General features: G+C 51.3%; 1 protein-coding gene across 1 annotated transcript in view; it reads left to right on the top strand.

The window, feature by feature from the left end:
- Window positions 1-24,485, top strand: part of Col13a1 (collagen type XIII alpha 1 chain) — a 133,815-nt gene extending 109,330 nt beyond the window's left edge. The window contains 12 exon segments of the mRNA XM_038343290.1: window positions 439-537; window positions 1,972-2,016; window positions 4,502-4,543; window positions 5,322-5,348; window positions 5,712-5,769; window positions 5,772-5,791; window positions 11,542-11,595; window positions 12,601-12,654; window positions 13,533-13,568; window positions 19,082-19,168; window positions 22,635-22,673; window positions 24,037-24,485. Coding sequence (XP_038199218.1) covers window positions 439-537; window positions 1,972-2,016; window positions 4,502-4,543; window positions 5,322-5,348; window positions 5,712-5,769; window positions 5,772-5,791; window positions 11,542-11,595; window positions 12,601-12,654; window positions 13,533-13,568; window positions 19,082-19,168; window positions 22,635-22,673; window positions 24,037-24,039 — 564 coding nt within the window. The 3' untranslated portion in view covers window positions 24,040-24,485.
- Window positions 24,486-27,846: the final 3,361 nt, after the last annotated feature.

Genomic DNA, 27,846 nt, shown 5'->3' with positions numbered 1-27,846 from the left:
AGTGTCCCCACGCAGGAGACCTGAGTCCTGTACCAACCTCATCTGTGTCTTTGGGAGAAGTCACTGAACCTTGCAGAGCTTCAGTTTTCCATCTCTAAGATGGGAATAACAACGCCTTTGCTGGAACCCCCATGGACTGTTGAAAAAGACACAGGCAGGGCTGTGAGCCTGCTTCTCCAGAAGCATGTGGAAGCCGTACATCGGAGTTTGCATGAATGGGAAAGGACCCCCCCCTCCCAACGCCCAGTCCAGCTAGGCTGCTGACTTAGCTGAGGAGCTTTCTCTGGGCCTCGGTAGTACCATCCGTGAAATGGCACCACCCCTGGCCACCCACCCTTGGAGGAAGGGAATCACGCATGTATGCATGCCACAGATGGGCACGTTTGCTCAGCATGATGGCTCTGAGCTTCACTGACAGAGATCTTTGTCGATCTGTAGGGTCTAGACGGCCCAACTGGGGAGAAAGGAGAACCAGGTGACGAAGGGAGGCCCGGAGCAACAGGATTACCTGGGCCCATCGGGCTCCCAGGATTCACAGTAAGGCGAGAGGACCGGGTGTCAAGGGTGTCTACAGGCAGCTGCAGATGAGGGTGCATGAACAAGGGGCTCCTCACCGGGCCAGCCACTTAAGAGTGTCTGTCACCATGCCAAGCTATATTAGCCTAGGCCTGTCAGCTGGCTTGGAGTCCCGATTGGGTCCAAACAGAGTTTTAGCTTCTTCAGTACACAATGTGGTAGCTTCTGTCTTCAGGCACTACTTAGCCTAAGGGTGCTGAACTCAGACATGGAATTCTGCTCTTAGAACTAGAAAGACACAGGCAAGTCCCTGGGGTGTACAGGACAGTCAGCCTAGCTTAATCGTTGAGCCCCGGGTCCCCCAAAAGTGGGGGCGAGGGAAGCAAACAAACAAGGCAGGCACCTAGGAGACATTCGAGGTTGCACAACCTGCCTCACACACCCATACATGTACACAAAAAAAGTAAAAGAGCCTCAGAGGTCAGGTGTGACTCAGTGGACCCTGAAGGTGAACGTCTACCCAGCAGGGCCAGGCAGGTAGGTAGAGGACTCACAGCTTCTCAGCATGCTGACTTCCAAGATGGAAGCTGAGCTCCTGGACTTGATGTGGTCTCTTCTCGGTCCGCCTCCCCCACTGGCTCCCCCGAGGCTCAGGGAGCTGAGCTCTGTTCACTGTCTATCAGTGTGCCCTAAGACATCACAAACAGCAGCTTTGACAATGGTACGGCTCTGTCAGTGTGTCTGTTCTGCGGCTCCGGAGCCGAGGCCTGTCATCGTTGAGTTCCCCAACCAGGGTCTCCAAGGCTGCAGTCACATCATTGACTATCTTTGTTCTTACCCGGAGCCTGTAGTCCTCTTCCCAGCCACTAGCTGTTGACACGATCTGATCCCTTCCCATAGTAGGACTGAGTCCCCCAGTTCCTGCATGCCACCTACAGTTCCCACCCACGTGGCTCTCCCGTGGCTGACAGTTCACCTCACAATGGCTTATTTCTTGAAGGTCAGCAGGACGACTTTTCTAGAATCTAGAACTACCAAGACAGAGCCATGTGCACACTTGTGTCTATGTGTGTGTACATATCTATAACATGTCTTAGCATGTGTTACATTTTCCTATGTATAATACATGTATGTGGTGGTGTGTAAAATAGTCACAGGGGTGTCAGGCATCATGAGGCCACGTTCCCTCTTCCAAGACTGAAAAGCAAGCCACAGTTCCACCCTGCAGTGTGTCTGCCACAGGAACCACACACAGGACCAGCCCTGCTCCCACCTCTGAAGTCTCAGACCCTTAAAGATGACGATTGCCGTCTTGGTCCTTGGTCCTGTGGGCTGGCTACCAGTACACCTCCCCAGGAGCCGCCTAGCCTTGTAGCTTATGACAGAAGTGAGGGTGGGCCGGTGGCCATATTCCTGGCTAGCAGCTCTCACACTGGGATGTTTTTGTGCCCACAGGGAGAGAAAGGAGAAGCTGGAGAGAAAGGTGACCCAGGAGCAGAGGTAGGTCAACCCTGCTCTTCTTTCTGTGTAACACCTGACAAGAGCCTCACTAGAAATACCAGTTTTTCTCCAAGCTGCTTAGCGTCTCTAACGGGAGAAGGCCGGAAGCTGGGCAACTGTCAGGTGCTGAGCTCCAAGGCAGCCCTGGTCATATACTGACCAGTTCCCGCAGTGCCCAGAGAAGATCCTGAGGCTCCACTAGGCACAGGAAAGTAAATAGAACCGCCTGGCTATGCCACAGAGATTGAACCATTCGAGCAAGTTCTGAACAGCCAAGTTGGACGTAGTCACAGAGTTTCAGATGAATGCTTTCCTGAGAAGTAAGACTCTCTGAGAAGCAGAGAGGAAGGATACAGAACAAGAAATCAGTCTGGAAACGGGCTTTGCTGAAGATGGTGAGCGCTGTGCATGTTTGTACAGGGGAGGCAGCAGAGATCTTGGGGATGGGAGAGAGTTTGGTAGGAAGGTCTGGGCAGTCCAGAAGCCTCCCAAGAGCAAAGCCAGAGACCACCAAGCTTCACGGTCCCCCACAAGGTCCGCTGGCCTGTCATCTTTAATGTCACCAGCCCCATCTGAGTTTAGTGAGACGGACGCAAGTAAGCTACTGCTGTTCCTTATTTAAGAATGAATTGCACCCTAAAGAAGCTAATCCTAAATTCTGGAAAAGCATTATACACACAAAAGTTCCTTCCAGAAGTATTTCAAGCCAAAATTGAAAACAGACCGTGTTTCTAACAAGATGGAAAGAATTAAAATCCTTAGGCTAATGAGCTAGCAGTACTAGCTTCGTCCATGGTTGAGGTACTTTCTGTGCCAACCGCCACTCTCGGCCCTGTCCAGGGAGACAGTTGGTCTCCTGATCAAGGGCCAATGTGTCATCAGGGAAGGGGAACACACCCCAAAATAGAAAAATCTGTTTCATATCAACTACAAAAGACTAGAAAACCAAATTATATTTATGTATCCTTGTAAGCACATAAACATATACAACTATAGCTGTTATGTCCAGGCAGGTAGGGAAGATACTGGACAAAATATTAGCAGTCTTCTCAGTTGCTATGATGGGAATGTATTATTTTTCCTCCTTTCAGTTCTCTTTCATTTATAAACTATTTAATAAGTGTGTTACTTTCAAACTTTTTTGTTGTTTTTCAAGACAGGGTTTCTCTGTGTAGCCATGGCTGGCCTGGAACTCACTCTGTAGACCAGGTTGGCCTCGAACTCACAGAGACATGCCTGCCTCTGCCTCCCGAATGCATCATGCTCAGTGAGATTTGGGTTTTTACGAGCATTCTTATACTCAGATCCATACATTATTTATAATAAGACCAATAAGTGTATGTGTGTGTGTGTGTGTCTAGAGCTTCCCACGTGCTAGCCAAATGCTCTACCACTAAGCTACAGCCCCATCTTGAGTGTCCCAGTTTCATTTCTGCTGCTGTGATAAAATACCCTAAAAAGAAAGCGCCTTGGGGAGAAAGGGTTTAGTTAGCCGACCGTCCCAGATATGGTACATGATTGCAGGGAAGTCAGGGTAGTGGAAGCTTAAATCAGCTGGTCCCATCATGTCCATTGTCAAGAACAGACAGAAATGGATCCATGCTTGCTTGCTCACTCCCTCAGCTTCATTTCTCCACGCATGCCGTTCAGGTAGCCCCAGCCTAGGGAATGGTGCTGCCCGCAGTGGGCTGGCTCTTCCCACATCCATCAGTTATTAATTTACCACAGACACGGCCACAGGTCAACCCAAAGTGAATAATCCCTGAGACTCTCCCGGGTTGTGACAAGTTGGCAAAGCTAACCATCAAGCCAAGCACAGGAAACTTTTCAAGGCGGTATCCTTCACAAGGAAATTGCCACTGAGCAGAAACACCCCAGTCCCAGAGATGCTGGTGTTTTCCTGTCCAGTCTGAATCTCTCTCGCTGCCTCTGCCCTCAAAAGAAATACAACCAACTGTCCCCGGCCACCCATGACAAACCTGGGGCAGAGCTAGGTTTGAAGAATGATTCTCCAGTGGTGTCTCAGCCTTCCCTGGCTTCAGATAACCAGTGTCTGCTCCTATAAACCAGGGATCTCAAACTCACATGTCTACAAGGTCCAGGAACACATGAATATCAAGAGGCCAGAGTTGAAGATAGCAGGAGATGGAGTCTGGGCAAATTGGAGATCATGCCCTACCTAGAAGACAAGGCTCTCTTTTTTTCCCTGGGTAGTGGTTGCCATGCATAACATGGCACCAATCTACTGCTAGCTAAGTGGTGTTTCAGGGCAACCTGGAGGACCAGGGTTATGGAGACGTTTCTTGAAAATGGTTTTGGACCAGCTCTTTGTGCAACTAACAGTTTGCCCTGGGTTCCTGTTGTAAGTCTCCTTTAGGAAGGCTGTGTATTGGCCTGACCTTCAGTGGCTTTCCTATCCTCCCGTGACCTTAGCTGGACCAGGACCGTAATAGAGCATAACGGAGCTTCCCTTTTTGGCTTATAGGTTCCCGGGCCACCAGGGCCAGAGGGGCCTCCAGGACCTCCGGTAAGTGTCAAGGACTCGGTAGCATGTCAGCCTTTGTGGTTGTCTCTCTGGTATCCCCTCCCTTGGCAGTACTGAACTCAACTCAGCCTTGGGTCACTTCCACAAACCCTCCCCACCCCTCTTCCCTCCCATCTTAAATGTGTCACCCCAGTGACACACACCAGGAAGCCCAGGCACTGCCTGGTTGGCTGGCATGGAAGCCACAGACTCGCTCTGTCATTGCTTTGCCCGACATTTATTTAACCCTTTTCTAGCAGATGTCTATTCTTGCTCTTTTCTCCTTCCTGTTAGGTTAGCAAGATCATTTTTAAGAAAGTGACCCATTAAAATCAGTACAGTTGGATGCAGGTAGAGGGTCCCCCAAACACCTCAAGTGAGCAGGTGTTGGTCTGTGCCTCTTGGTGTTCCATCCTGCTCCTTATATTCTGGACCATCCATTGTACTAGCAACAGTACTGATAGTCGGCCCCATTTAACAGAAGTTCTCGAGTCCCACATACTAAGTGTTTTACGTACTTCAATTCACTCCATCTTCACAGCTGCCTCCTCTGCCCTTTGTGGACTCTGAGTCAGCTGTGGGAGGCCACAGAGAGATTTTGTAACAGTCCCTGACTGGGCAGATGGTTGTGACTCCACCCCCGAGGAAGCCCCATACTCAAATTGCCTTCCTAGTTCCCCTCTACCTCTTAAGAGCCGGGACCTGAGACTATTCACCTCAAAGCCATGCATAGTCACCTACACATGTAGTTCTAATGCTTCTTGTTTTCATCCCAATGCAGGGCCTCCAAGGTGTTCCTGGACCAAAGGTAAGAAAAGGCCACATGGCAGATGCTATAGGTGGGACATGCTTCCAAGACCTAGCTGATCCATCTCCCTAAATGGCACCACGCAGAGGCGTAACCAGACCATTGGGGCAGAATGAAGTCCTATAGTCTCTCTAGCGTCCACCATTGACACGTGGCCTGAATTTTCCCATCCACCTCCTGAACTCCATGGAGTGACTTGCTCAGCAAATGATCAGACTCTTGCCCCATCTCCCCAGACCCTTCCCTCCACCTCAAGTTGGGCAAGACTGCCACTCCTAGCCTCCAAGACCCCAGAGCACAAGACTGGGCTGACTGGGGCAGACCCCTACCTTCACTGTTGCCTTCTGTCTCCCCTTCCTGTAGGGAGAAGCAGGCCTGGATGGCTCCAAAGGAGAGAAGGGTTCCCAGGGAGAAAAAGGAGACCGGGGCCTCTGGGATTGCCTGTAAGTACCAGGGAGCCATAAGTACAAGCCTGCCCTTGGTAGCCCTCCCCGAGGCTTCACTGCTGGGCAGGGACCAGGGAGGATACTGCTCTGCATCCAGTTCTGAGCATCCCAGTGTGCTGGGTTCTTCCTTTTCATAGTGGGGAAAGATGTGGACCCTCAACATCTTTTCCCAGGCCTAGTCTTAGTACTGGAACAATATGAAGCTAACTGAGGTAGGGTCCACATCTGAGGAACAACCTGATGGAGAACCAGAATGGCCTGAGGTCAGCCTCAAGGCCTGCTGGGGGCCTGACTTGAAGCCATGAAGGTGTGCCCTGAGTAGGTAAGCACAGAAGACTTGGGGCTCTATGGCAATGGCTATTCCCCTCTTCTCTCTCTGTCTATCCCAAATAGCCCCAAGGGAGACCCCAGGTCTGGAGGTATAGATCAGGCTGAGTGAGTCTCTGTCCCACTCTCCCAGTGGCCTGATGGCTCATGCGTCACTCTCTGAATCTGCTTTTCAAGAGCTAAAAGAGACTTCATTAAGTCATCATGTTATTGTACTGATGTCACTTAAGGTCACAGATGGAGTTAGTACCCTAGACTGAGCCAAAGGCTTCTCATCCATTGAAGCTACAGGGGCCTTCCTCCATCTCCAGCTCCAAGCCAGTCCCTAACCCCAGGTAGCTGTAAACAGCAGAGGAACCATGGGAAACCAATGCAGTTATAGCAAACACACAGCAGAGGCCAAAGGCGCTGTTTCCCGCTTGCTGGTGCAACTAGCGTAGCAAGAGCTTAAGAGCTGATTCGCTTGACAGACCACAGCAGAGTGATGGCTTTAGCAGACAGACGCTTGCCCTTTCAGAAGCCCTGTCTGGAATGACTTAAGTCTACACGGAAGCACCCTCCTGACCCCTTCAACCACAGATCACCTGTTGTTCACCTTCATAGTGCCAACAGCCCCGTGAACATGACAGGCTTCAGTTAGGGGTCCCCATGCCTATAATCCAGCCACCCAGCAGGGGACGTAAACAAAGACAGTGCCAGTTGAGTGACAAAGAAGCCCCTCAATGTTTGTTTCTCCAACTGTTTCTGGTAGAAGCATATGTACAGAGAAATCCCTTCCTTAGTTTGAAAACTACAACAGTAGGCCTGGAGCCATGACTAACTCAAGTGCTTACCTTCTAAGTGTGAGGCCTTATTCGGACTCCTAGGACCCTTGTGAAGCCTTCAGTCCTAGTACTCCAGGGGAAGAGCAGGTGGATCTCTGAGTTCGAGGCCAGCCTGCTCTGCAGAATGAGTTTTGGACAGCCAGGGCTACACAGAGAAATCCTGTTTCAAAAAAAAGAAAGAAAGAAAGAAAGAAAGAAAGAAAGAAAGAAAGAAAGAAAGAACGAAAGAAAAGAAAAGAAAAGAAACTGAGCAGCACCAGTGCGTGCCTCTAATCTCCAGCAATATGAAACCACATCTCTGGAAGCTCACAGCCAGCTGACCTGGGCTCTGTAGAGAACTTCCAGGTCCATGAGAATCCCTGTCGTAAACAAAAGGAGGAGGTGCCTAAGGAATGACCCTGGAGGTTGTCCCCTGACCTATCCATGCACCGCGCATGCCCACACCTGTAGGTGCGTCTCCATGCTCACACCTACAAAAACAAACAGAAAAGAAGCAGCAAGATTGTTCATAGACTGTAGTTCACAAGGGCTTTGGGGGAGGCACTGTGGAGCGTCCGTGAGAATAGTCTCTTAGCTCAGCCAACATTGGCTTGGGAGGGAGGAGAGCCCAGCACATTTGAATCTTACAGCTGGATGCCTGGCATTGTATAAGCAGTTGCCCCATAAATATTCTGAGCAACAGATGAGCAGCATTTCTAGCTCTAGAAGGGTGATGCCAGTGGCTCACCAGGGTTCTGTGTTTTGGCCTATGCCCTCTGACCCAAACCCCTCAAGAGCACTTGGCGGCGGCTTTACATCTGCATATCCCATGGGTGTTCCAGGCTGCTTCTAGACTGCCCCCTGGATGTCCGTGGCCAAGTGATGGCAGGTAGCAGCCTCTCCAGGCCTATCCTGCTGGCTTCCCCACTTCCGTTTAGCTCCCAGTGGTGCCAGTACACTGTGGAGTCTGCTGGGAGTCTCCTAAGCATGGCTTGACCCAGGGTCCCCATTCTTGAAGAGTGGTGTAATGGGGCCAGCGCGGAACCTGGATATCTGTGTTGGAAACAGAACCCCAGGAAAGACACTACATGTACAGCCAGAGTTGGGAACCTCAGCTCTAGGTTGGGGCCAAAGTCAGCCCCACAGTCAGTGGTCAGCCCAACACTGAGAACAAATCCTACCAAAATACCCTTTCCCAGGACCAGCTCCTTACGCTCCATCTTCTGGTCTCTCCCCTCACCACCCTGAGACTGAGGCTCATGTCTGAATCTCAGTTAGAAACTGTTTTCAAGAACTCCATGCTTGCTGGCTAGGTGTCCCCTCCTGTCAACTCCAGAGACCACTTCAGGGCCTGGCACTAGCAAAAAGGCCCCATCCCCACCAAGCCATTGTTCGTTGGTCAGCAGGGAGTAAAGAGGCCTCCGGGCATGCAGGATGAGTGGTACCTTCAGGGCCCATTTAACCACAGATTGGTAGCTTTAGACCTCTGGCCCTGCAGCTGCCTCCAAAGCCTTTGTCTGGAAAAGGACCCACTTGTGTGAACATATGTGAATGAACCAAGTTTGTGTCTGACTGTAAAGCTCCAGAGAAATGTCAGCCATTGTCAGTATCCTTGTCCAAGGGCTGCCTCTGCCTGCCCGGATGGAGCAGAACTAAGCCCTGCTTTCTATTCAGGTTTAAAGGCTAGTGCTGGGGCCAGCGAGAGAGTTAAGTGGGTAAAAAGCACTTCCTCTGAGTTCAGTTTCTGGAACCCACATGGTGAAAGGAGAAAGTCAACCCCCAGAAGTTGTCCTCCGACCTACACACACACACACACACACACACACACACACACACACACACACACACGCACACACGGGGGAGGGGCACACACAATTGCTCCTAGGGTCAGGAGGTACAAATGGCCTATCTCTATAGGGGTGCAAGAGAAGCTGGGATCACACCCCCTTCCCAGGAAACCCTCCATGTAGTCTGCCCTGGAGAGGGGGGAGCGTAGCTCTGGATCCACGTGGATGTCCAGGAATGGCCTTTCTGCGTCCCCTTCTCTGAGCACCAAAGCACCCTGGGATAAGGGGTTCCTGCAGGGTGAAGGGAGAGAGGGGGACACAACTATGGAGAGTTGGAGCGTCTGTCCCCAGGGTTCACGCCAGCTCAGCAGCCAGCCACGGCCCTCAGTGTCTCCGTGTTCTTGTCGGTGTCCGTGTAAACACACCCCCTGTCCTCCCAAGCTTGATCCCCGTTGTGTTGATGGCACTTGTGTGTGTCCACAGTCACGCTTACTCACCTCTCCCCTCCCTCCCCATTGTCTCCTTTTTCTCTCCCCCCACTCCCTTTCTTCCCTTCCTTTTGGTCAAATTGTGCCCTTCGTCCAGGGAGCTTCAGGTTTGGACGGCAGGCCTGGGCCACCGGTGAGTGTCATTTCTCCTTCACCCTTCCCCTGCCCGTCCCTGTCCGGCCTATGGATCCCTCTTGTCTTTCCTGCTGTGGCCGTGTTCGCTCCCCACCCCACCCCTGCTGCCATAGCGCTCCTGCTTCATCCCGCCGTAGACACCAGGGAGTCCTCTCCGCACCTGCATCAGAAAGGCTCTTTCAGACCCCTTGACCACAGTGTGCACTCCAGGACACCAGACACGCGGAGCGTGGGACAGCAGAAGTCACTCAAGCACCAGTGACCCTGATGTCCAGTCCAGCCTGAGAACCCCACCCTGGGGCTTGAGCTGTGTCCCCAGCAAACACAAGTGTCTGTGTGTGACCTTCACGCTGTGTCATTGTCAGACTGTGAAATCTGTTCATCTTCTGTCTGCCCCTGAGGGCCTCCCAGTCACATGTAGTCACCCTGCCTACGTAGAAGGTTCAGGATGGGAGTAGCATGTAGGGTCTCAGAGGCCAGTCTAGCTCAGTGTCCTGTGGGTGTTTTAACCATGCCTTTTACTGTCGGTTGTACCCACGCCACCCTGCAAGCACAAGGGGTCTCTAATAGAGCAAGTGGAACCCCCCCCCCATTGCCCCTTTCCTCCTGGTTCCAGAAGCGAGCTCTCAGTGTCTTCATCTGCAGACACACAGTCCCAAAGGGCCACAGAAAACGGCCCTGTGCTTTACCTGTATAGAATGCTCTGTGGACTTGCCAGCATTGGTTTGGGGATCAGGACATAGAACTTCCCAGCTTGGAAGCCATACCAGGCCTATGTGCCCAGCCACTGGTAGCTAGCCAGCTATGCCTGGTTAGCCAGCGAAGGTCCCTCTTAGCCTTCCAAGGTCCATCACCCTAGAGTCAAGGCTTATGGTTAGCTGACTAAGTGCCGTGTGGGGAGAGAAGAAAACCAGCTGAGTCCTGTTGTGCAAGACACTCAGGCGGGGTTGTGGGGCAGAGCCTAGAGCTTCAGAGGTAGGAGGTTGCCCAGGCAACCCATCAGAGCCTCATCCTACTGAATGCCAACTCTATCTCCTTGTATGAAAGAGCCATGGACTGTCCTGTCTTGCTGATAGTTGGGGGTCAGGTCCAGCTTTTGCATATTTATACCAGGAGGCCTTGGAACAGACTCCCTAATTGACCTAGATTTCCAGAGGAGGAATTGAAGCCTGGTTCAGTCTGGGGAGCCCTTCCAGTTCTGTGGAGTCTGTGGGACACGGAGGCAGAGAACCTGCCTCCAGTCCTGCTCTGGGGGAGCCGCAGCTGTCATCCACACTCTACTGTCTTTCTCTACATGGCACGGAGGACACCAAGAACTTCTCCTGGCTCTACGGTTCCATGTGCAGCCAATCTGCATTCTTCCATATGCCCATGCCCATGCCTTCCCCAGCTACACTCAGAATATCAGACAGCATTCTCCTAGGGCAGCCCCATGACCCACAGTCTGGTCTGAGTAGGACACAAATCCTGAGGCCAACAAACAGGAGGCTGTGGAATAGAAACTTGGTCTGGTTGGGATGTGGGTGGGAACCTGGGAGATATGGTTGCCGATTCCATAGCTAGCCCAGTTCTGTCTCCAAGCAACCCCCAGCCTACTAAAGTGCCCCCTAGCTCCCTGGGACCCCAAGTTAAGAGGGAATCTGCCCCCACTTCCTGAAGTCCAGTGAGGTTCTGACATTGGAGGGTACTAACTCATGACTATTTGCCTGTTCCTCAGGCCTGGGGATCTGTGGGTCCACAGCAGGTTGGGGGAGGGGTGCTGGGTGACCCTCTCACGCCTGCCTCTAAGTGTGTCTCGGCATTGGTCTCTGTGGCATGAAGACCCTCCTGCTGCATGTGGAGCTGTGACAGCAAGGGGGCGCCGGCCCTAAGTCCCCACTCCTGGGGTGGGGTCACCCCCTCCCCAGTGCTTGTTGGTGGCAAACCCAGCAACTGTCCTGCTGTCTTCATCCTTGGCAAGCTTGGCTGTGATGTGAGAGGCTTTCATCCCATGAATCTGGCTCTGAGGAGGGGGGCGGAACACTCCGCCAAGGCCCTTCAATCTAAAATCGATCGTGGCCAGGTCCAGTGGCCTCCTTGAACAAGCTTGGCTTTGCCAATCCTGAAAACGGGGACTCAGGCTTTGCACATCTTCAGGTCCTGGGCGGGATCCTCAGGGCTCTTTCCAGCACCTGGCCCCTTACCTCTGCTTTCTTTCACCTCCCCAGGGTACTCCAGGACCAATTGGGGTTCCAGGCCCAGCTGGACCAAAGGGCGAGAGGGTGAGTGCCCAGTGAACTGCGATCTTGGGAAACCAGGAAGCAGGGTTGCGCCCCGGCTTGTTCATCCCTGCACGTGGGACCCATCCCCCAGGGTCTCAGCCCTCACCCCTGCTCCCGCCCATCACTCCTGGTTATCCCTGTAGCAGCCTGGGGGAGAAGAGAACTATCGTATGGCCGTGAGGAGACAGGTGAGATGGAAAAGCTCTCTCTCCTCTGGTACCTTGGCACCTGTCACAGTTCGGTCTCCCAAGGATGCAGGTTCTGTTAGGCTCATTTAGAGAAACAGGATAGGAAAGAAGGCCTTGCGAGATTTAAAAAGCCCCCAGAGGACATCAGTAAGTCTGAAAGCCGGGGCATTGGGCAGGGTTCCCACTGTTGGTGTTGCGTGGCCTTGGCCAAGCCGCACGATTTCTGAAGTCCGACCCATTCCTTACAGAATGGGTGTGTAAGAGGATGAGGGTGACCAGAATCAGCTCAGTTCTGAGACGGGGAGCAGGACTCTGTTCCCTTCAGCCATTAAGGTTCCCACACACCCGGGGTCTGCCATCCCTAGTGGGCAGACTCCACGCTGCTGCACCCCTCCGGAGCATCTGCAGTAGTCTCTACCCACACCTTTCCCCATCTGCCCTTTGCCTTACCAGGAGAGACTTGTGGTAGGGAAGTGGGTGGCTTCTACATAGACCGTGAGCCTCTCTGAGATCATTGGTCCCCTGGGGAGACTGGACTAGCCACACCATGATGATGGCACGGACTTCAGAGAAGGAATCAAAGCTCCTCTCTGGCTCGGCCGCCTGCTCTCCTTCCCCCACTGTCTCGTCCTTCCAGGAAGCAGGCTGTACTGGAGAGACAGTGGAAGGGTTCTCAGGGCACACTCTGCCTCACACACACGTCAGTTCCCTGGGGCTCTGGCAAGGGTCCAAAGAGATATTTCCCACAGGGACTTAGGAAACGGTCACAGGAAGGGAGCCACCACACTGTGCACAATGGCATCTTTCTCTCTTTCAGGGCAGCAAAGGAGACCCAGGGATGACAGGACCAACGGGAGCAGCAGGGCTTCCTGTGAGTTTCCAGGGACGAGAGGTTTCCTTCTGTCCATCTGTCCCCACAACTAAAAGCAAGATCAAAACACACAGCCCAGAGCCTGGAGCTCATACCCAGGGTTGAAAGACAAGCTGCCCAGAGTTAACTGAGGAGGAGCTAGAAGTCCTGTGGGGCACAGCAGGGGACAGGTGTCATCACAGCACGTCTGGAACCTTCCACTTCAGCCCCTGTGCTGTCCAGTAGGGTCCCCGAGGTTGCCAAACTTCTGCTGTCTAGGATCCAGATTCCCCACAACACAGAAAAGGGGGTGCTGGCCTCAAGGACTGAACTTGGCTCCCATCTGCAATGCGTTTGCCTGGAGCTTTGCTGCACACGCCAAGTGGCTGTCTCTCACGAGCCTGGATTTTGTTTCCCCGTCCACCCGAGGTTCATGTGCATCTGACTAAACAATAGTGTCGGCGCTGGTGGATGCTTAACGCTCATCCCCCTAGGGTGCTCTGCCCTCTAAAGAGGGTCTCAGCAGCTGTGGGGAGCCAGGGCCTGGCGGGAGAGCCGTGGAAACATTCAGCTCAGAGTACCACGTCCCCTGACTACAGCATGAAACCCGTTCTTCACCCCATGAATTCTTCTTCACCCCAGAAGAACGCGACTGTCAGTAGGGCCGTGGGCGACAGGGCAGAGAAACTAAGAACCTGTGGATTTGCTCCTAAATCCATGTGCCTCTAAGTCAAGTTGTTGGATGCCTTGGCTTCTCTGTTCCCCTTCTGTAAAATGGGGGTAATGGAGCCCACCTCCACTGAACTGGGCGCCCGTCTGTTTCTGAGCCTGAGGGAAGGACCTTATGGCCGTTTCGTGTTTTCTCGTTAACATGTCTTCGTTTCTCTGATTTAATGCAGGGTTTACACGGACCACCCGGGGACAAAGGAAACCGGGTAAGTCTGAGCCCTTGCACTTGGGGTCTGGTTACTAATGTCTTCATGATGGGATGGAATGATCAAGTGGAGACTCCTGACCTAACAGGACAAATAGTCTTTCCCTCTAAATCATCCTAAATTGAAAGGCTTTCCAGTGAGGGGCTCCCTGCCATACATGCGGGGAGCCTGGGGCCTAGTACTGCAGTTGAAGCCAGGATTTCTCCTCCGTTCCAGAGAAGGCTAAATGAATCCCACAGCAACCATCACATTAGCATGGCCATCCAGTAACAGGAGGCTCGCATCCAGTCCTCTCCACATTGCCCTGATAACGGGCCCCTTAGTGATATTCTTAGGCCCGTTGTCACCTCATCTTTGCCTCCTGAAACTTAGTTTTGTCAAGCATTTCAGTCCACTGGTGACCGAGAAAAATAAATTCCAGCTTCAAGAGCAGACAGCCAAGCCCTTAAAAAAAAAAAAAAAAAAAAAAAAAGTATCCCAGCTGCTATTTCTCTTGGAGACTTGGCAGGGAATGGAGCACCCTCCAGACCCTCCCCCCTCCCCTTGGCTCCTGCCGTCTTCAGCAGGATGTGTTAATTGTCCCCAGCACCATAGGCATATAATGGGCATGACCTTGGGCATTTGGGCACAGCAACAATAATCTATCTGAGAGATAACCCTCTCCATCGCCTCCTCCAGTGCCCATCTGTGTAGTGCACGCCCCCGAGGACCAAGAGCATGTCGTAGCAGTCGGTAAAGCTCATGGACCTTACATGGCAAGGAAGGGGAGGAGCAGACAAAGAACTGCTGTCTGGAACAGGGAATCGTACTGCATTGAGTTCCCCCAGTGAGGCAGAGGCAGAGCGTATGAATCCAGAACCTGGCTGATCTTTGACCACTAATCGTATCTTCAGGAATAGAGCATGTCAGAATCTGTCTATTTCTATCTTGCCCCGGTTACATTCATTCTCCTCGATTTAAGAAGTATTTATTGGGCACTTCTAAACCCCTAAAGTCTCCTCACCGGCAGCCATGCAAGAGCAACTCGACTTGTTCCCAAAACCTATGTGCACGAGAGAGGAGGCAGAGGCACCCTTACTGTTCCCAAAACCTATGCTGGCCATGAGAGAGGATGGCAGAGGCACCCTTACCAGACTGCCTATGGCCAGAGCACATGGCAACCCACGGCAACAAACTGACCCACCCTCAGCTGTGGAGCTGGTCCCTGAGTCTTCAGAAAACCTGATCATTCCGTTTCTTCATTGGCAACACAACCTACCTGACTCATTTCTAATGTGTTCTGGTTTTCTTCATTACACTCAATTAACATGTTTCAAGCCTACTTCTTAAGATCTTTTCCGCTGGCTGGGGCCACTGAGTGGCTTGAAGTAAAGGTAATTCTGCTGTTGTAGTGGAGAGTTGGGGCCAGGGAGGTACCCTTGTCACAATGGGGGAGGATGAGAAGATGGACCAGTCTGGGTGTCTCGGATGCTGAACCACTATCTGTGGAAGTCCCAGAAATGGTGGGGGAAATCTTTCTCCTCCATTTCTCCTTCCTGCTCTTGGGTAGCTTTCCCCATCCTCTTTATAAATTAGAATATGTCTCTTCATTGGAGTCAGAGGTGCTGAGGGTGTAGCTCAGTTGGTAGAATTGCTTAAAGCCCAGGGTTCCAGTTTAACTCTGCATTAAACTCAGCAGATGGCACACACCTGCAATCTCAACTCTCAGGAGGCGTAAGGCAGGGGAATCAGCAAGTCAGGGCTGTCTCTAGTTATATCCTCTGAGGCTCACCTGGAACCTTACCTCAGAAATCCAAGAAAAAGAAAGCCATGTTCAGGCTTTGCTGGAGAGGTGGCTCAGAGGTTAAGAGCACTGGCTGCTCTTCCAGAGGTCCTGAGTTCAATTCCTAGCAACCACATGGTGGCTCACAACCATCTGTAATGAGGTCTGGTGCCTCCTTCTGGCCTGCAGGCATACATGCAGGCAGAACACTGTGTATATAATAAAGGAAGAAAGACAGACAGACATGTCAGAAAGCAATGTGTCACATCACGAAGGTGAATTGTCCCAAACAGCAGGTTTCAAATCAAGTAATAACTCATTTTTCTCATCCAGGAGAGTCAACTGTCGGGATGCTAAATGTGCTATTTTAAAAAAAAGACACACTTCATTCAGGCCTCTAGGCCACCAGCCCTAATGGAGCCCTGAAGGAGATATAGGATATGGACACTTTGATCCAGGAGCTAAGGCAAGGTTCTGGTTCATAGTGTCATTGCTGCTGCCTGGGAAGGTGACTCTGGGAAATAACCGGTGTTAGCCTGAGGTTTGGAGAGTAGCTCCCACAGGCAGCCCTCAGAATGTACCCTCATCAAACGGATCTTCCTCATTCCTGGAGAAGCACTGGGTATCTCTTCCACCTTCCCTAAGCGAAGACGCTACCTTAAAATCATACGGTTGGGCTGGCAACATGGCCCTACAGGCAATGGTGCGTGCCACCAAGCCCAACAACCTGAGTTCAATTCCCATGTGATGGAAGGAAAGAGCTGACGCACACAAACGGTACACACATACACACGCACACGCACGCACACACGTGCACGCATGCTCTCTCCCTCCCCCCCTCTCTGTCTCTCTGTCTCTCTCTGTCTCTCTGTCTCTGTCTCTCTCTGTCTCTCTGTCTCTGTCTCTCTCTCTCTCTCTCTCTCTCTCTCTCTCACACACACACACACAGTTGCTTGTCTTGCCCGGAAATGGCCCCACTCTTCTTTCCCACTTACGGAATGAGGTAGGTCCTTGCAATGACAAAATCCAAAGCCAGACGCTTATTAAGGACACACAAGAGCACCGAAAGGGCGCCTGCTGTTGTCTCTGCAGGAACCCTTCTCCCATCCCCTCTTGTCTCTAGGTGACTGAGTGCATTTGGCCCGGGAACCATATTTACAACAGAAACACTGATCAAAGCCAGGCACGGCGCCCCAGGCTTGTAGTCCCAGAGTTTGGGGGGTAGAGGTGGAAGGACCCCGAGTTCACACATTCATCCTCAGCTACACATCAGGTGTGAGGTTAGGCTCGGCTAGAGAACACTCGGTGGAAACAACAGAAAGGGGTCAGAGGGTAAGGGTGTCATGAATGGCTGTTGCCATAGAGCCACCTGCAAGCTGGCCAGCGGAAAAGGTCCAAGCATGCTGAGACTTACCACACTCTGCTGTGCAGGCCTGGGGAAGGGGGAGTGTTGGGGGGGGCTGTGCGCATGCCTCCCTTCCTGATTCCTTCTCCTCCCTCCCGTCACTTCTCCTCTGGTCTCTCTGGCTTGGGCTAGCCTCCTCCTCCTTCTTTTCCCACAATATGTGCACCCACTAAACCCCCCACTCTCATCCTTCCCCCGCCCCCTGGCTTGTGTCTCCTGAAGTCAGTTTTCCACGTTCATCAGGAGTGTTTAAAGGATCTCTGTGGGTCACCGTCTGCCCTTCCTTTCTCACCGTTTAACTGGATCTGGGGGTGGAACACTTCTTGTATGTCCCATTCTCGGGTGGGTGGTAGGGGACATGTAGGGAAAGCAGTAGCAGCTCCAGAATCTTCCAGAACACCTGATGTGGGGTGATGCCCCATAGCGTGGGTGGCTCACATCGTGACCTAGAGGCAAATCTTCTAAGACCTGGAACCAATCCTTCAGCAGCCCTGCCCCATCGACTTTGTTAAGATACTGTACTCATGACTCAGAGAACAAGGGCCACGTTCCTTAGGGACACTTACCAGGGTCTTCCCTTCCAAACAGCTGGGGACTCAGCTTGGCCACACTCAGGGAATCCTCCTGCCAGGACCTTCACATTGGTGGGCATGCCTTTGACCCAAGGGATTTCACTATACGTACACACATGTCCTCCTCAACACCCATCATTCTGAAAAGTCATTCAGAGTACTGTGTGGACAAATTACAGATGACCTCTGAAATCAAAAACATCAGGGTCCCATTGAAAGGTCTGGGGGTACATCAGAACTATTGTTAACCTCTACTGCTTAAGAAACTTAACACATTAGCCCACAACTGCAGGAATGCTGAAGACACAAGACCCTCTCCAGGAGCCCTTGTTCCCACACTAGGCAGTAGGAGACTGTCATCACCGTGGGTGACAGGAGCCACCCTCCCTTCCTGAGTGATGCAGCATCCCACCAGTGAGCATTTCGTGTGCACAGGTCACACCAATTTTGGAAGCAAGTGTAATGTACCAACTTTACAGGTGAAAAAACTGAAACTCAGAGGCGTTAAAGTTAGTAAGTGGCAGAACTAGCTGTGCCTCAGCCTTGCCACGATAGAGCAGCAATATCCAAGTCTCTGGGCATGAGATAACCCACCTTCCACAGAGGAGAGTGTCCCAGGAGACTCTCTAGGGACATACATGGCCCATTTTAAAGGACCAAGGCACATGAAAATTTAACTGCAAATTCATTTCCAGGTGACTTTTAAGAGGATTTTCCCAGGCCTTTTTTTTTTTTTTTTTTTTTTTTTTTTTTTTTTTTTGGCTTTTTGAGACAGGATTGCTCTGTAGCTTTGGAGCCTGTCCTGGAACTAGCTCTTGTAGACCAGGCTGGCCTCGAACTCACAGAGATGCACCTGTCTCTGCCTCCCAAGTGCTAGGATTAAAGGAGTACACCACCACCCATAGAGCCCTTCTTTAGATGAACCCCAAGACATGAAAATAGGATTCGGTTAGGAGGAGGATGGCTGACGCTGTCCAGAAAGAAATAAATTCACTGAGCTAGCTGCAATGAAGTGTGCCACGATGCACTCGTGGGGGGTCAGAGGACAGCCCACGGGAGTCCCTTCTCTCCTACCATGTGGGGAGTGAACTCAGTCCAGTCTAGGTGGCAAGCATCTTTATCTGCTGGGCCATCACGACAGCCCAACAGTACAAGTTCAAGTAGTGATGATGTAAGAGAATAAACCAGAGAGACACATCACAAGGGAGAGCAACCTGAGAGTATACATATGCCCAGGTGTGTGTACATGCACACACGAGAGAGAGAGAGAGAGAGAGAGAGAGAGACGGAGAGAGATGAGAGGGAGAGAAGAGGAGAGACGAGAGAGAGAGAGAGAGAGAGAGAGAGAGAGAGAGAGAGAGAGAGAGAGAGAGAGAGACCTATTTTAAAAGGAAATAAACCCTAACTGGGGCAAGAGGTTGTCAACCCAAAGCCCTTCAAGATTAAACCGTTAAAGAGTTAGAAGGTAACCCCTACCCCCTCATCCTTTCCTGGGCTTCAGATCAGCAAAATTGGGCTCTTCTGTCTTTAGTGGGCTCTTCTTCCACTTCAGCTTGGAGATGCCCCTGCTGCCACCTCCCTGTCCTCCCCCTACCTGAGTTGGAGGTGGGTGTGTCCCATGATCCTACCAGGGTGCTAACCTAATTAAGAAGAGCTACTTTCCCCCTGTCCTTTCACGTATCGCTTCCTGTCTAACACATGAATGATCCTAAAAGTTTTGATGATGTGCTGTTGTTTTTTCTCCCCTCACCTTGGACTAAACCATTGCTTACAGGGGGAGAGGGGGAAGAAAGGCTCTAGAGGGCCTAAAGGGGATAAAGGGGACCAAGGAGCGCCTGGACTAGATGCCCCCTGCCCGCTGGTATGTTTTCGTTCCTCCTTTGCATGGTTTTGAGTTTCTTTCCACAGGGTTTCGGGTTGGAAACAAAGGCACGGAGGACAAGCGGAGCTCCACAGATGCCACCAAGCTTGTCTGTGCCTTGGCAGTCCTGCCTGCAGAGGGGGGCCTCAGAGCCACAGCTGCAAGCCATTCTGCTAAATCCCTTGCCTTTGAGTCCCTCTCCTTTGAAGGTTGAGAACAATGGATGGGTGGAAGGAGGGGACCCAAAGGGTTTGGGGAGAAGGTCTCAGGCTCTGGCCCCAGTGTGCTTTGCAAACCCACGTCGTGTTTAAGGCACAAGATTTGCGTCCTTTGTGTCATGGCCTGCAGCTCTGGCTCTCTGAGACCTCGCTCGGTCAGGATGCAAGACCCCTGAGGGCCGCTGAGAGTCCCTGCTGAACGGAACAGGGCCAGATAAAGAGCTTTCCGTGCACTGCCCAGCAGCCCAGATAAGGCCTGGAAAGCTGCAGACCAAAATGGGTAGACAGCCCCAAGCGGCCTTTCCAACAAGCCAGCAATTAATTGGCGCATTGGCCTGGCTTCTAAAGTGAACTTTCAAAGTTCTGGAAGGTTCTGAAAGCCATGCTGCACTCTGTGACTGTGTCAGGTCAGGGTCTCAGTGCAGAAGAGACTGGCTTTGTTCCATGGCTGCACTTCCCCTTATTTGTAAAGTGTCTGTGTGTATCAGGTTCTGCATCCTGGCCAGGCTAGGACTGGGCCTTTCCACTCCCCCGCTGGAGATGGCTGACTTCGACCTCAGTAATCATCGCGATTGGTTTTATGAACAGGGCCACCGAGGTTTTAAAGGAGAGAAAGGGGAGCCAGGGCTACCAGGGCTGGACGGACTGGATGCCCCATGCCCACTGGTATGGCATTTCCCTCCCTTGCTTGCGTGGCCAATCTGGGCTACCCCACGTGTGTGGTGTGTACCCGCGTGCCTCCTGATCCTCTTGCTCCGCTCTCCCAGCTCCTGCTTCCTGCTTCTTCACTCTGTAGACACCAAGAGTCACGCTGCCTAGAGCTTTGGATGCTCCCAACCATGTTACCCCCTGCACGCAAGGCGGCCAGGTGTTTTCTAAGCTGCAACTACTTTTGAAGCAACCACACACACACACATCAACCAGGCCCCTGCAAAGCCAGTCTTGGCTGCATCTAACCTCATTGCCTAACTGCATCTAGACCATTCTGGAAGCTAGGACAGCACATTCATTGGGCAGGATTTTACCATTGATTGTTTCGCCTCCGCGTGGTGCACTTAGCCATGAATGCACAAGATGAGCAAACTAACCAAACACGAAGTGAGCTGCCAGTCACCTGGCCAACCACACCCAGATGCGAACATACCCCTTCCCCACAGTTTGACAAGGGACACGAGGCATGCTTCTAGACAGAGACATTCTAGATATAATTAAGGTGGAGGTAGGAGTCACCCTGTCCGTTCTTCCAGGTCCAGGATCCTGGGTCATGGCTCAGGTGACTGCATCAAAACTAGAGTGTGGTTCAGGATCACGTGTTCGATGCTAAAGACCCAGCAGGCTGTCCTTTAGTGTCCCTGTCCTGTGTCTTTAGGTATCTTACTAGAAAAAAAAGAGAGAGGTAGAAAGGTCTAGAATGTAGTTAGGAGGGGTTAGGAGGTGGTCAAGTACCCCTGAGCATGTCTGGAGCTGAAACTCAGGTGCTGGTTTTCCCCAGGCCCAGTCTTGCTCCAGACGGTAACTTCCCCAGTATCTGCATGACCCTCTTAACTGTAAAAGAAACAGAAGACAACTCTTGACCCTGAAAACACTGGTCTAGGCTTCCATTTCCCCAGGAGATCCTGAAGCCACTGTCACCGCAGCATTTCCTGCCCCACATCCCCACCCCGTCACCCCCAGGTCCTCTTTGAATGAAAAGTGGCATTAGACAGCATGGATGGCCGTAGCGTTCCTGGAAGAGCACCAGAGATGTTTTAAGAACACAAATGCAAAGCCAGCCTGCGCAGGTCAAGCACACAGAGTAGCAAGCAAGCCTCTTGACAGGATTGGCCCCGCCCTCCATCCCTAGCATGCCGCATGCATGGGTGCTTCCAAAGTGCTTCCATGAATTAAAAGCAGTCTTTCTTTCCTGGATCCCAATCACCTCCCCTGCCCCGCTCTCCCCTCCCGCCCCCGTCTGAGCACTCTTACTTCTCTTAGGTGCCTTGGCCTTTCCACTCTGCCTGCTCTTCCTGTGTGCCACCATCCATCCGGATGGAAATGCCACTGTGGTCCTCAAAGGCCCCTGCTCCCTCCCAGAGTTGGTGTGCAGTGTGCCGCACTGTGGCAGTGGGGTGACTTGGCATGCCAGGATGGACTGCGAAGGGGACAGGGGGGCACCAGGGAACCAAAATGCACTACCTCCTGCAAGTCCTCGTCCAAGCCGAGAGGAAAAATGAGGATAAATATTGGTCGCCCGTTCAAAATGGTGTCTTTTGCAATAACATTGCGTAATGGCATGTCCTTTGTCTTCAATTGGCAGGAGTACAGGGGTACAGGAACTATTGATATGACTTTAGCGCATGCTAGGTTTCTTTGGGCTGGGGCAAAACCTGATGCATGTTGGGTGATTGGGGGGGTTCCCTGCTGGGGTGGTGGGTGGAGGAGACCCCGGAGACTGCAGTTCTAGGATGGGGCTGCCCTTCGCTAGACCTAGACTGACACCCAGAGCTCTGCTCTTAGGTCCACCTGGCCCTCCCCCCAACCTGACCTCTGGAAGATTCCAGGACTGCCTCGGGGGGTGCCAGAGAGGCCAGAATGTTAGACCCAAGACGCCTTGTGAATGTTCCATGGCACAGGCACAGCGTCCCGAGGCCGCTGCCTTGCTCAGCCAATACATAGCCGCTTCCCACCAGAATGTTCTGTTCCCCTCCAGATTCGAGTATCTGAGGCAGGGTCAGAAAGACCTCTCAAGAGCCTGTTGCAGTCCCCCTAAGGCTGCCTGTCATTTGCCACCCTGTCCCCACCTAGTGACCATTATCTGGGACTGTTTGGGTGACACCTCCCATTGCTTAGGAAGAAAAACAAGCTCAGGCAGGTTGGGGACCATGGCACAGGGCTCACCGTTCCCTTGGGAGGTTTGCAGAGGAAGACCAGGAGGCCCAATTGCCCAGTAACCTGAGCTCTTAGCACTCCACCGAGTCAGAACAAAGATGGTCCTCTGTGCTATTCATGTCCACCTGTGGGCATCTGTATAAGCTAAGCCCATGGGTCACAGCAGTCCCGCTTAGCCTTATGGCAGCTACATCCACCATTAGCCAAAGGGAAAAACGGTGGCATCTAAATGCTTCCCACCCCCTTCTAAGGGGACCCAGAGCAAGAAAGGAAGCAGCCAACAGTGGGCAGGCCACATCTCAGTGAGACTATGGAAATGTCTGTGTCATTGCCACCTATCAGCTGTCTCAAGAGTCTAAGCATTCTCTGCCTCCTCACAGGGAGAAGATGGCTTACCAGTCCAAGGCTGCTGGAACAAGGTAAGATTCCCAGAGGCCCTTACAGCTTGGGGTCAAAGGTGCAGCCTGTTCCCAACAGCGCCGTGAAGTTTCCATCCTGCTTTTCTGCAGATGAGACAGCAAGATGTGGGTCAAAAATGGTGCCACTTCATTGGCGGTGGGCAGGGGAGAGGGGTACGCATTAAATATCCACTCACTGCACACCCCTGGAGAACACTTAGAGATGTTTTAAGGGACCATATATGTAGATCAGTTGAGAAGCATGTTTGCTGAGCATGCACAAAGCCCTGAGTCTGATCCCCAGCACTGCATAAACCCTGCATGGTGGTTCATGTATGTGATTTCAGCACCCACTCACTTAGGAGGTGCAGGCATCCCAAATACCAAGATATCACCAGGTCACAATGCCATTGTCACTTGCCATCATTGAAGCAGTCAGCCAAACGTCACAAGGCCAGCCCTCTCAGCCACAGCTCCCAAGTCACAGGACTCCCCAGCCTAAGGACAGAAGCCTGCCTTTGTCCTCAGCCTGGTCTGCAGCAGGTGGACAGCCGTCTCTCTGCACCTCACCTCCCCCTCAGCATCCTCTCAGCCCCTTCCACCATCATCCAAGGTGACCAGTATGTCCTTAATGTAGAATTCATGGCCTCACACTCACAAGGGTTTAGGCTTAGTCGGTCCGGCCCTGTGCCTGTAACTCAGAATTGTACGAGATCACTCAGCGCCCCTGGACCCCCAACACTCAAAATCTCGTTGATGCACAGGACTAGAAAAAGTAGGGAGACAAACAAGATCTTGACTGAATACCTGGGTACCTAAAGTGTTCACAGCCATAGAAATGAAAAGTTCAGCATTGAGGGGTCGGTGTCTCCCCCACACACACACACAATCTGCACTTAAGCCTCACCCAGAAGCTTCAGACAGCTGACTTTAAATAAGACCCTCCTCGGTCCCCAAAGATTCTTCCCCAAGGTTGTTGCTGGTGGGCAGCACATGGAACATGTTGAACTTAGCAGGGGAACCACAGCTGCTGTCCAGAGCTACAGCATGTTCGAGAAGCAACTAAAGAACCCCAGGTCTGCTGGTTCACACCAGCAATGCCATCAGGGCAGATGTAGTGCATAGCGTGGTTTCTAAGACCGCGTAAAGAGAGTGCCCTCTAGTGGCCACAGCCAGGAGTAACTTCCAGGTGAAAGTTAAGTTTCACTTGGGGTGGGGAACTGTAAAGTCCAGATGAGGGTCTTCCCTCTAGCAGCGTTAATGCTCCTCACTTCCCTGTCCGAGACTCTGATGCAATCAAAGACAAACCCACCTCCTTTCTTCCAGGGGAGTCAGCATTCAGGCCCTGAAACTAACTCGCTGTCATTCTGGTTTTGTTTTGCAGTGACGCCTCTAACCTCGGATTGGCCTGTGTGTGTGTGTGTACATAGGATATTTATTTTTATACAGTTTTCACTTTTTGAAAATGCCCAAAGTATGATTCATCTTACAGATCATTGAAAAAGAGAAAGAGGAAAGCCTGCATATTTTGTACAGAAAGTAACCCTTCCGTGTTTGTTTACAAGACGTTTTTGTATAAATCTGTTTCTAATACACTTCCTGTCTGTGAGTCTGCTCCTAATGTTGCATGATATTTGTGCACACTTATTAAATATCACAGCTTAATAAGTTATTGTGTTCCAGCACCAAAGGGGGCCGCCAGCACAGAGGTGCTGCAAGCTTACGTGTGAATTCACAGAAATGTGGAGATAACATGGCGCTTGCCAGACTAGATGTGTCTGACAGTATTTTACACTTTAACGGACTTTCATTATTAAAAAAAAATGAAATGTGGCAATTTATGATCCTGATTAATCGCTAAATTAAATCCATTCTGTCTTGTGCAAGCAGGAAGTCTCAGAAGCACAAGCCTTCAGAAGTGTGAAGCAATATTGGGAAATGTTAGCTTCAACAAAAGGAGGGTGGAGACTCCTTTAGGAGATGTTGCTTATGTCAAATCCTAAATTCATCACTTGAGCATTGAGGGTTCAGCAATACCGAGGACCCCCCAGGGCTGCAAAGGGGACTTACATGTTGCTTTGGGGTTTGGGTAGGGCTTTTGTTTGTTTTAGTTTCTGGGGTATTTTTGTTGGTGGTGGTGGATTTTTTTGGGGGGGGTGTGTTTTGGGGGGTTTTTTTTTGGTTTTTTAAGAAGACAGGATTTCTCTGTTGCTTTGGAGCCCGTTCTGGAACTAGCTCTTGTAGACCAGGCTGGCCTCGAACTCACAGAGATCTGCCTGCCTCTGCCTTGCAAGTGCTGGGATTAAAGGCGTGCGCCACCACCGCCCGGCCGTTTTAATTTCTTTACCCTATTTATATTTTCTGTTGCTGTGATAAAATATCATCACCAAAGACAACCTAGTGCAGCAAAAGGTTGGTTTTGGCTTACAGGCCCAGATGGGTAGAGTCCTTCGTGTTAGGGTAGGCATGGTAACAGGAGGCAGGAAACTGGCTGTTCACATCTCATCGACACACAGGAAATGGAGAAGGGGAACCGGAAGTAGGGCCAGGCTCTAAAACCCCAAAGCCTGCCTCCAAGGAGGGGCTTCCCTCAGCAAGGTTCCACCCCCAAAACGATCCATCAGCTTCTCCAAACAGTACCTACCACCCACTGGACTCTAAGGGTTCTAGACTGTGGCAGCCGTTTCCATTCAAACTTCTATGCTCCCTTCTGAGTCACTGTCACTAGTAATGGCTACTACAGAGCACACTTGACCTTACAGAAATCTGCAGATCCAAGCACAGCTGGCTGCAGGAGGGGGCTTTGCCTCCTGTGCCAATCTACTCCGGCAAAAAAGAACCACACAGACACCCCACACCACACCAGCCAGATCTCAACCACATGTTGGTGTGTTCTTTTGTAGGAAATAGCTTTGTGTGGGGCTGGAGAGACGGCTCAGTGACTTAGAGCATTCGCTATGCTCGCAGAGGGCCATGGTTTGAGTCCCAGTGCCCTCATGGTACACAAACATCTGTAACCCCAGTTCCAAGGCATCCGATGCCCTTCTCTGACCTCCGTGGACACCAGGCGTGCATATGGTCCACATACATACATGCAAGCAAAACATGAGCACACGTAACATAAGAGTGTTTTTTAAACTCTTTAAAGAAATGGAGCCATTGTGCTGGAAAGGTGGCTCTGTCCGTAGCGTGCCTGCGCACAAGTCTGAGGACCTGAGTTCAGTCCTCCAAACCCCTGGGAAAAGGCTAAGTGTGGAGGTACATGTTTGGAATCCCCGTGCTCCGAAGGTAGATCCCTTGGCCTTGTTAGTCAGCCAACTAGCTTAGCCTAATCAGAAAATCCCAGATTGGTGGGGGGAAAAAGGTGGGTTCTGAGATCAGTGCCTGAGATTGTCTTCTGGTGCAGTGCTTGTTCATACAGATATGTGTAAACACACATACATATACATGTATGCATATATATATATTATACAGATATGCACACATATACATGTGTATATACATACATATACATCCCACATGCATACAGGTTTAGATTACACCCATACATAATTTGCACACATACACATACACGTGTATACACATACATATACATGCATATATGCATACACACCCATATATACACACACACAAGAAATAGAGCTGTAAAGAAGATGAAACAGAAGGACTACAAATTTGGGGCCAGCTTGGGCTGCATAGTAAAACCCTGTTTCAAAAAAAAAGGGGGGGAGAGAGAAAGTTATATTGTTTTCCTGTCACAGTGCCTGCTTGGTAAAGGTCTCAGGAAAATGCTTCCTTAACCTTTTCCACTTTCGTATCTGTGTGTAATATATGTTTGCGTGTGCATGTTTGCTTGTGTGTGGGAACCTATGCACGTGTGTGGGCATGGGGAGGCTCTGGGCTGATGTCGGGTAAACCTCGATTCCTCTTCCCTCTCTTTCAAAGGCAAGGTGTCTCAGTCAAACCCAGGTCTTTCCAAGATGGCTAGTTTCAACAGCTAGGTTGCTCTGGGAGAGCTCATGCCCCTGCCTTCTGAGTCTGGGAACGTTTATGTGAGATCCGTTTATTCTGGGGATCTGAATTCGGGTCCTCATCCCTGCTCAGCAAGTGCTCTAACCACTATGCCATCTCCCTAACCCTAGGAAGCCTCTGATGATGAAGAGGTCAGTATTACTAGGGTGTGGCCGTGTAGCCTGCTGGTCTATTGTTAGCTGTTTAGAGTGTCCTTGGGGCTTCTAATGGAACCTCGAAACAACACAGGATTCTGGGAATTTCCCTCCCTTTCCAGACCTATTTTCATTTTACATTCCCTCTATACAGACACTGATAACTGTCCCCGCTTCCTCCCCCCTCCATCCTTCACATTTCTAAGAACATGCCAGCTGTGAGGATGAACTCACACTAATTAGCTGTTATGTTAACGGAATCGTGCTGCCCAGACTTGGGTTCTGTACAGGCATCGACCCAGGGCAACATCCATTAGGCTATTGTGGAAATCAGGCAGCCCCTCCTGGCTACCGACTTCCTTCTGGATACCGGCTTCCTCGTCTGAAAACTGAAGCTGCCGATCTAGAGTGGATCCCAGCGGACACAGATATTGTCTGTCTGTCCTCTCCTTGTGGGGAAGAAGTGGACAGCCACCCAGGCCAGGCCCAAACCTCCAGCTGGTCTGGTGAGTCCTTTCAAGATGGCCCCATGACCCCACCCCAGCATCTTCCCCATCCTGCCCAATGACAAGGGCTTCCAACACTTTAATTTCACTGTCTCCACATTCAGAAGTAAAATATAACAAAGAATCCAGCCAGCAACATATCTTTCTCCCAGCAGCCACAAAGTAGAATGTTCTGTGGTTTTAGAGAGGAAGGACATCCACACAGGCAAAAGCAGTACTCAAGATTCTCACTGTACCTTCCCAGTGCCTTTGCCCTGTGCTCTCCCACAGGGGGCATATTGCCCAGCTTCATTTATGTGGAGACATGCAGGCAGTTCAACAAAGGCATATGTAATGACTGTCCCCGCAACTGGTGACTTAAGCAGGAAACTGAAAGCCACACCTTTCTCAAGGAGCAACTTAGCCCCTTCCCACATGCTCCTCTGACCCCGTCTATGACTTTTGTCAGGCTCTCCACTCTTTCCAGCATCTTAACGTCACAAATAGAATGTGACGTGGTAATGACGTGACTTGGCCTATGGA

This window comes from Arvicola amphibius, chromosome 9 (genome assembly GCF_903992535.2).
Source record: "Arvicola amphibius chromosome 9, mArvAmp1.2, whole genome shotgun sequence".
NCBI lineage: Eukaryota > Metazoa > Chordata > Mammalia > Rodentia > Cricetidae > Arvicola > Arvicola amphibius.
This window is presented reverse-complemented; position numbering and strand designations above follow the sequence as displayed.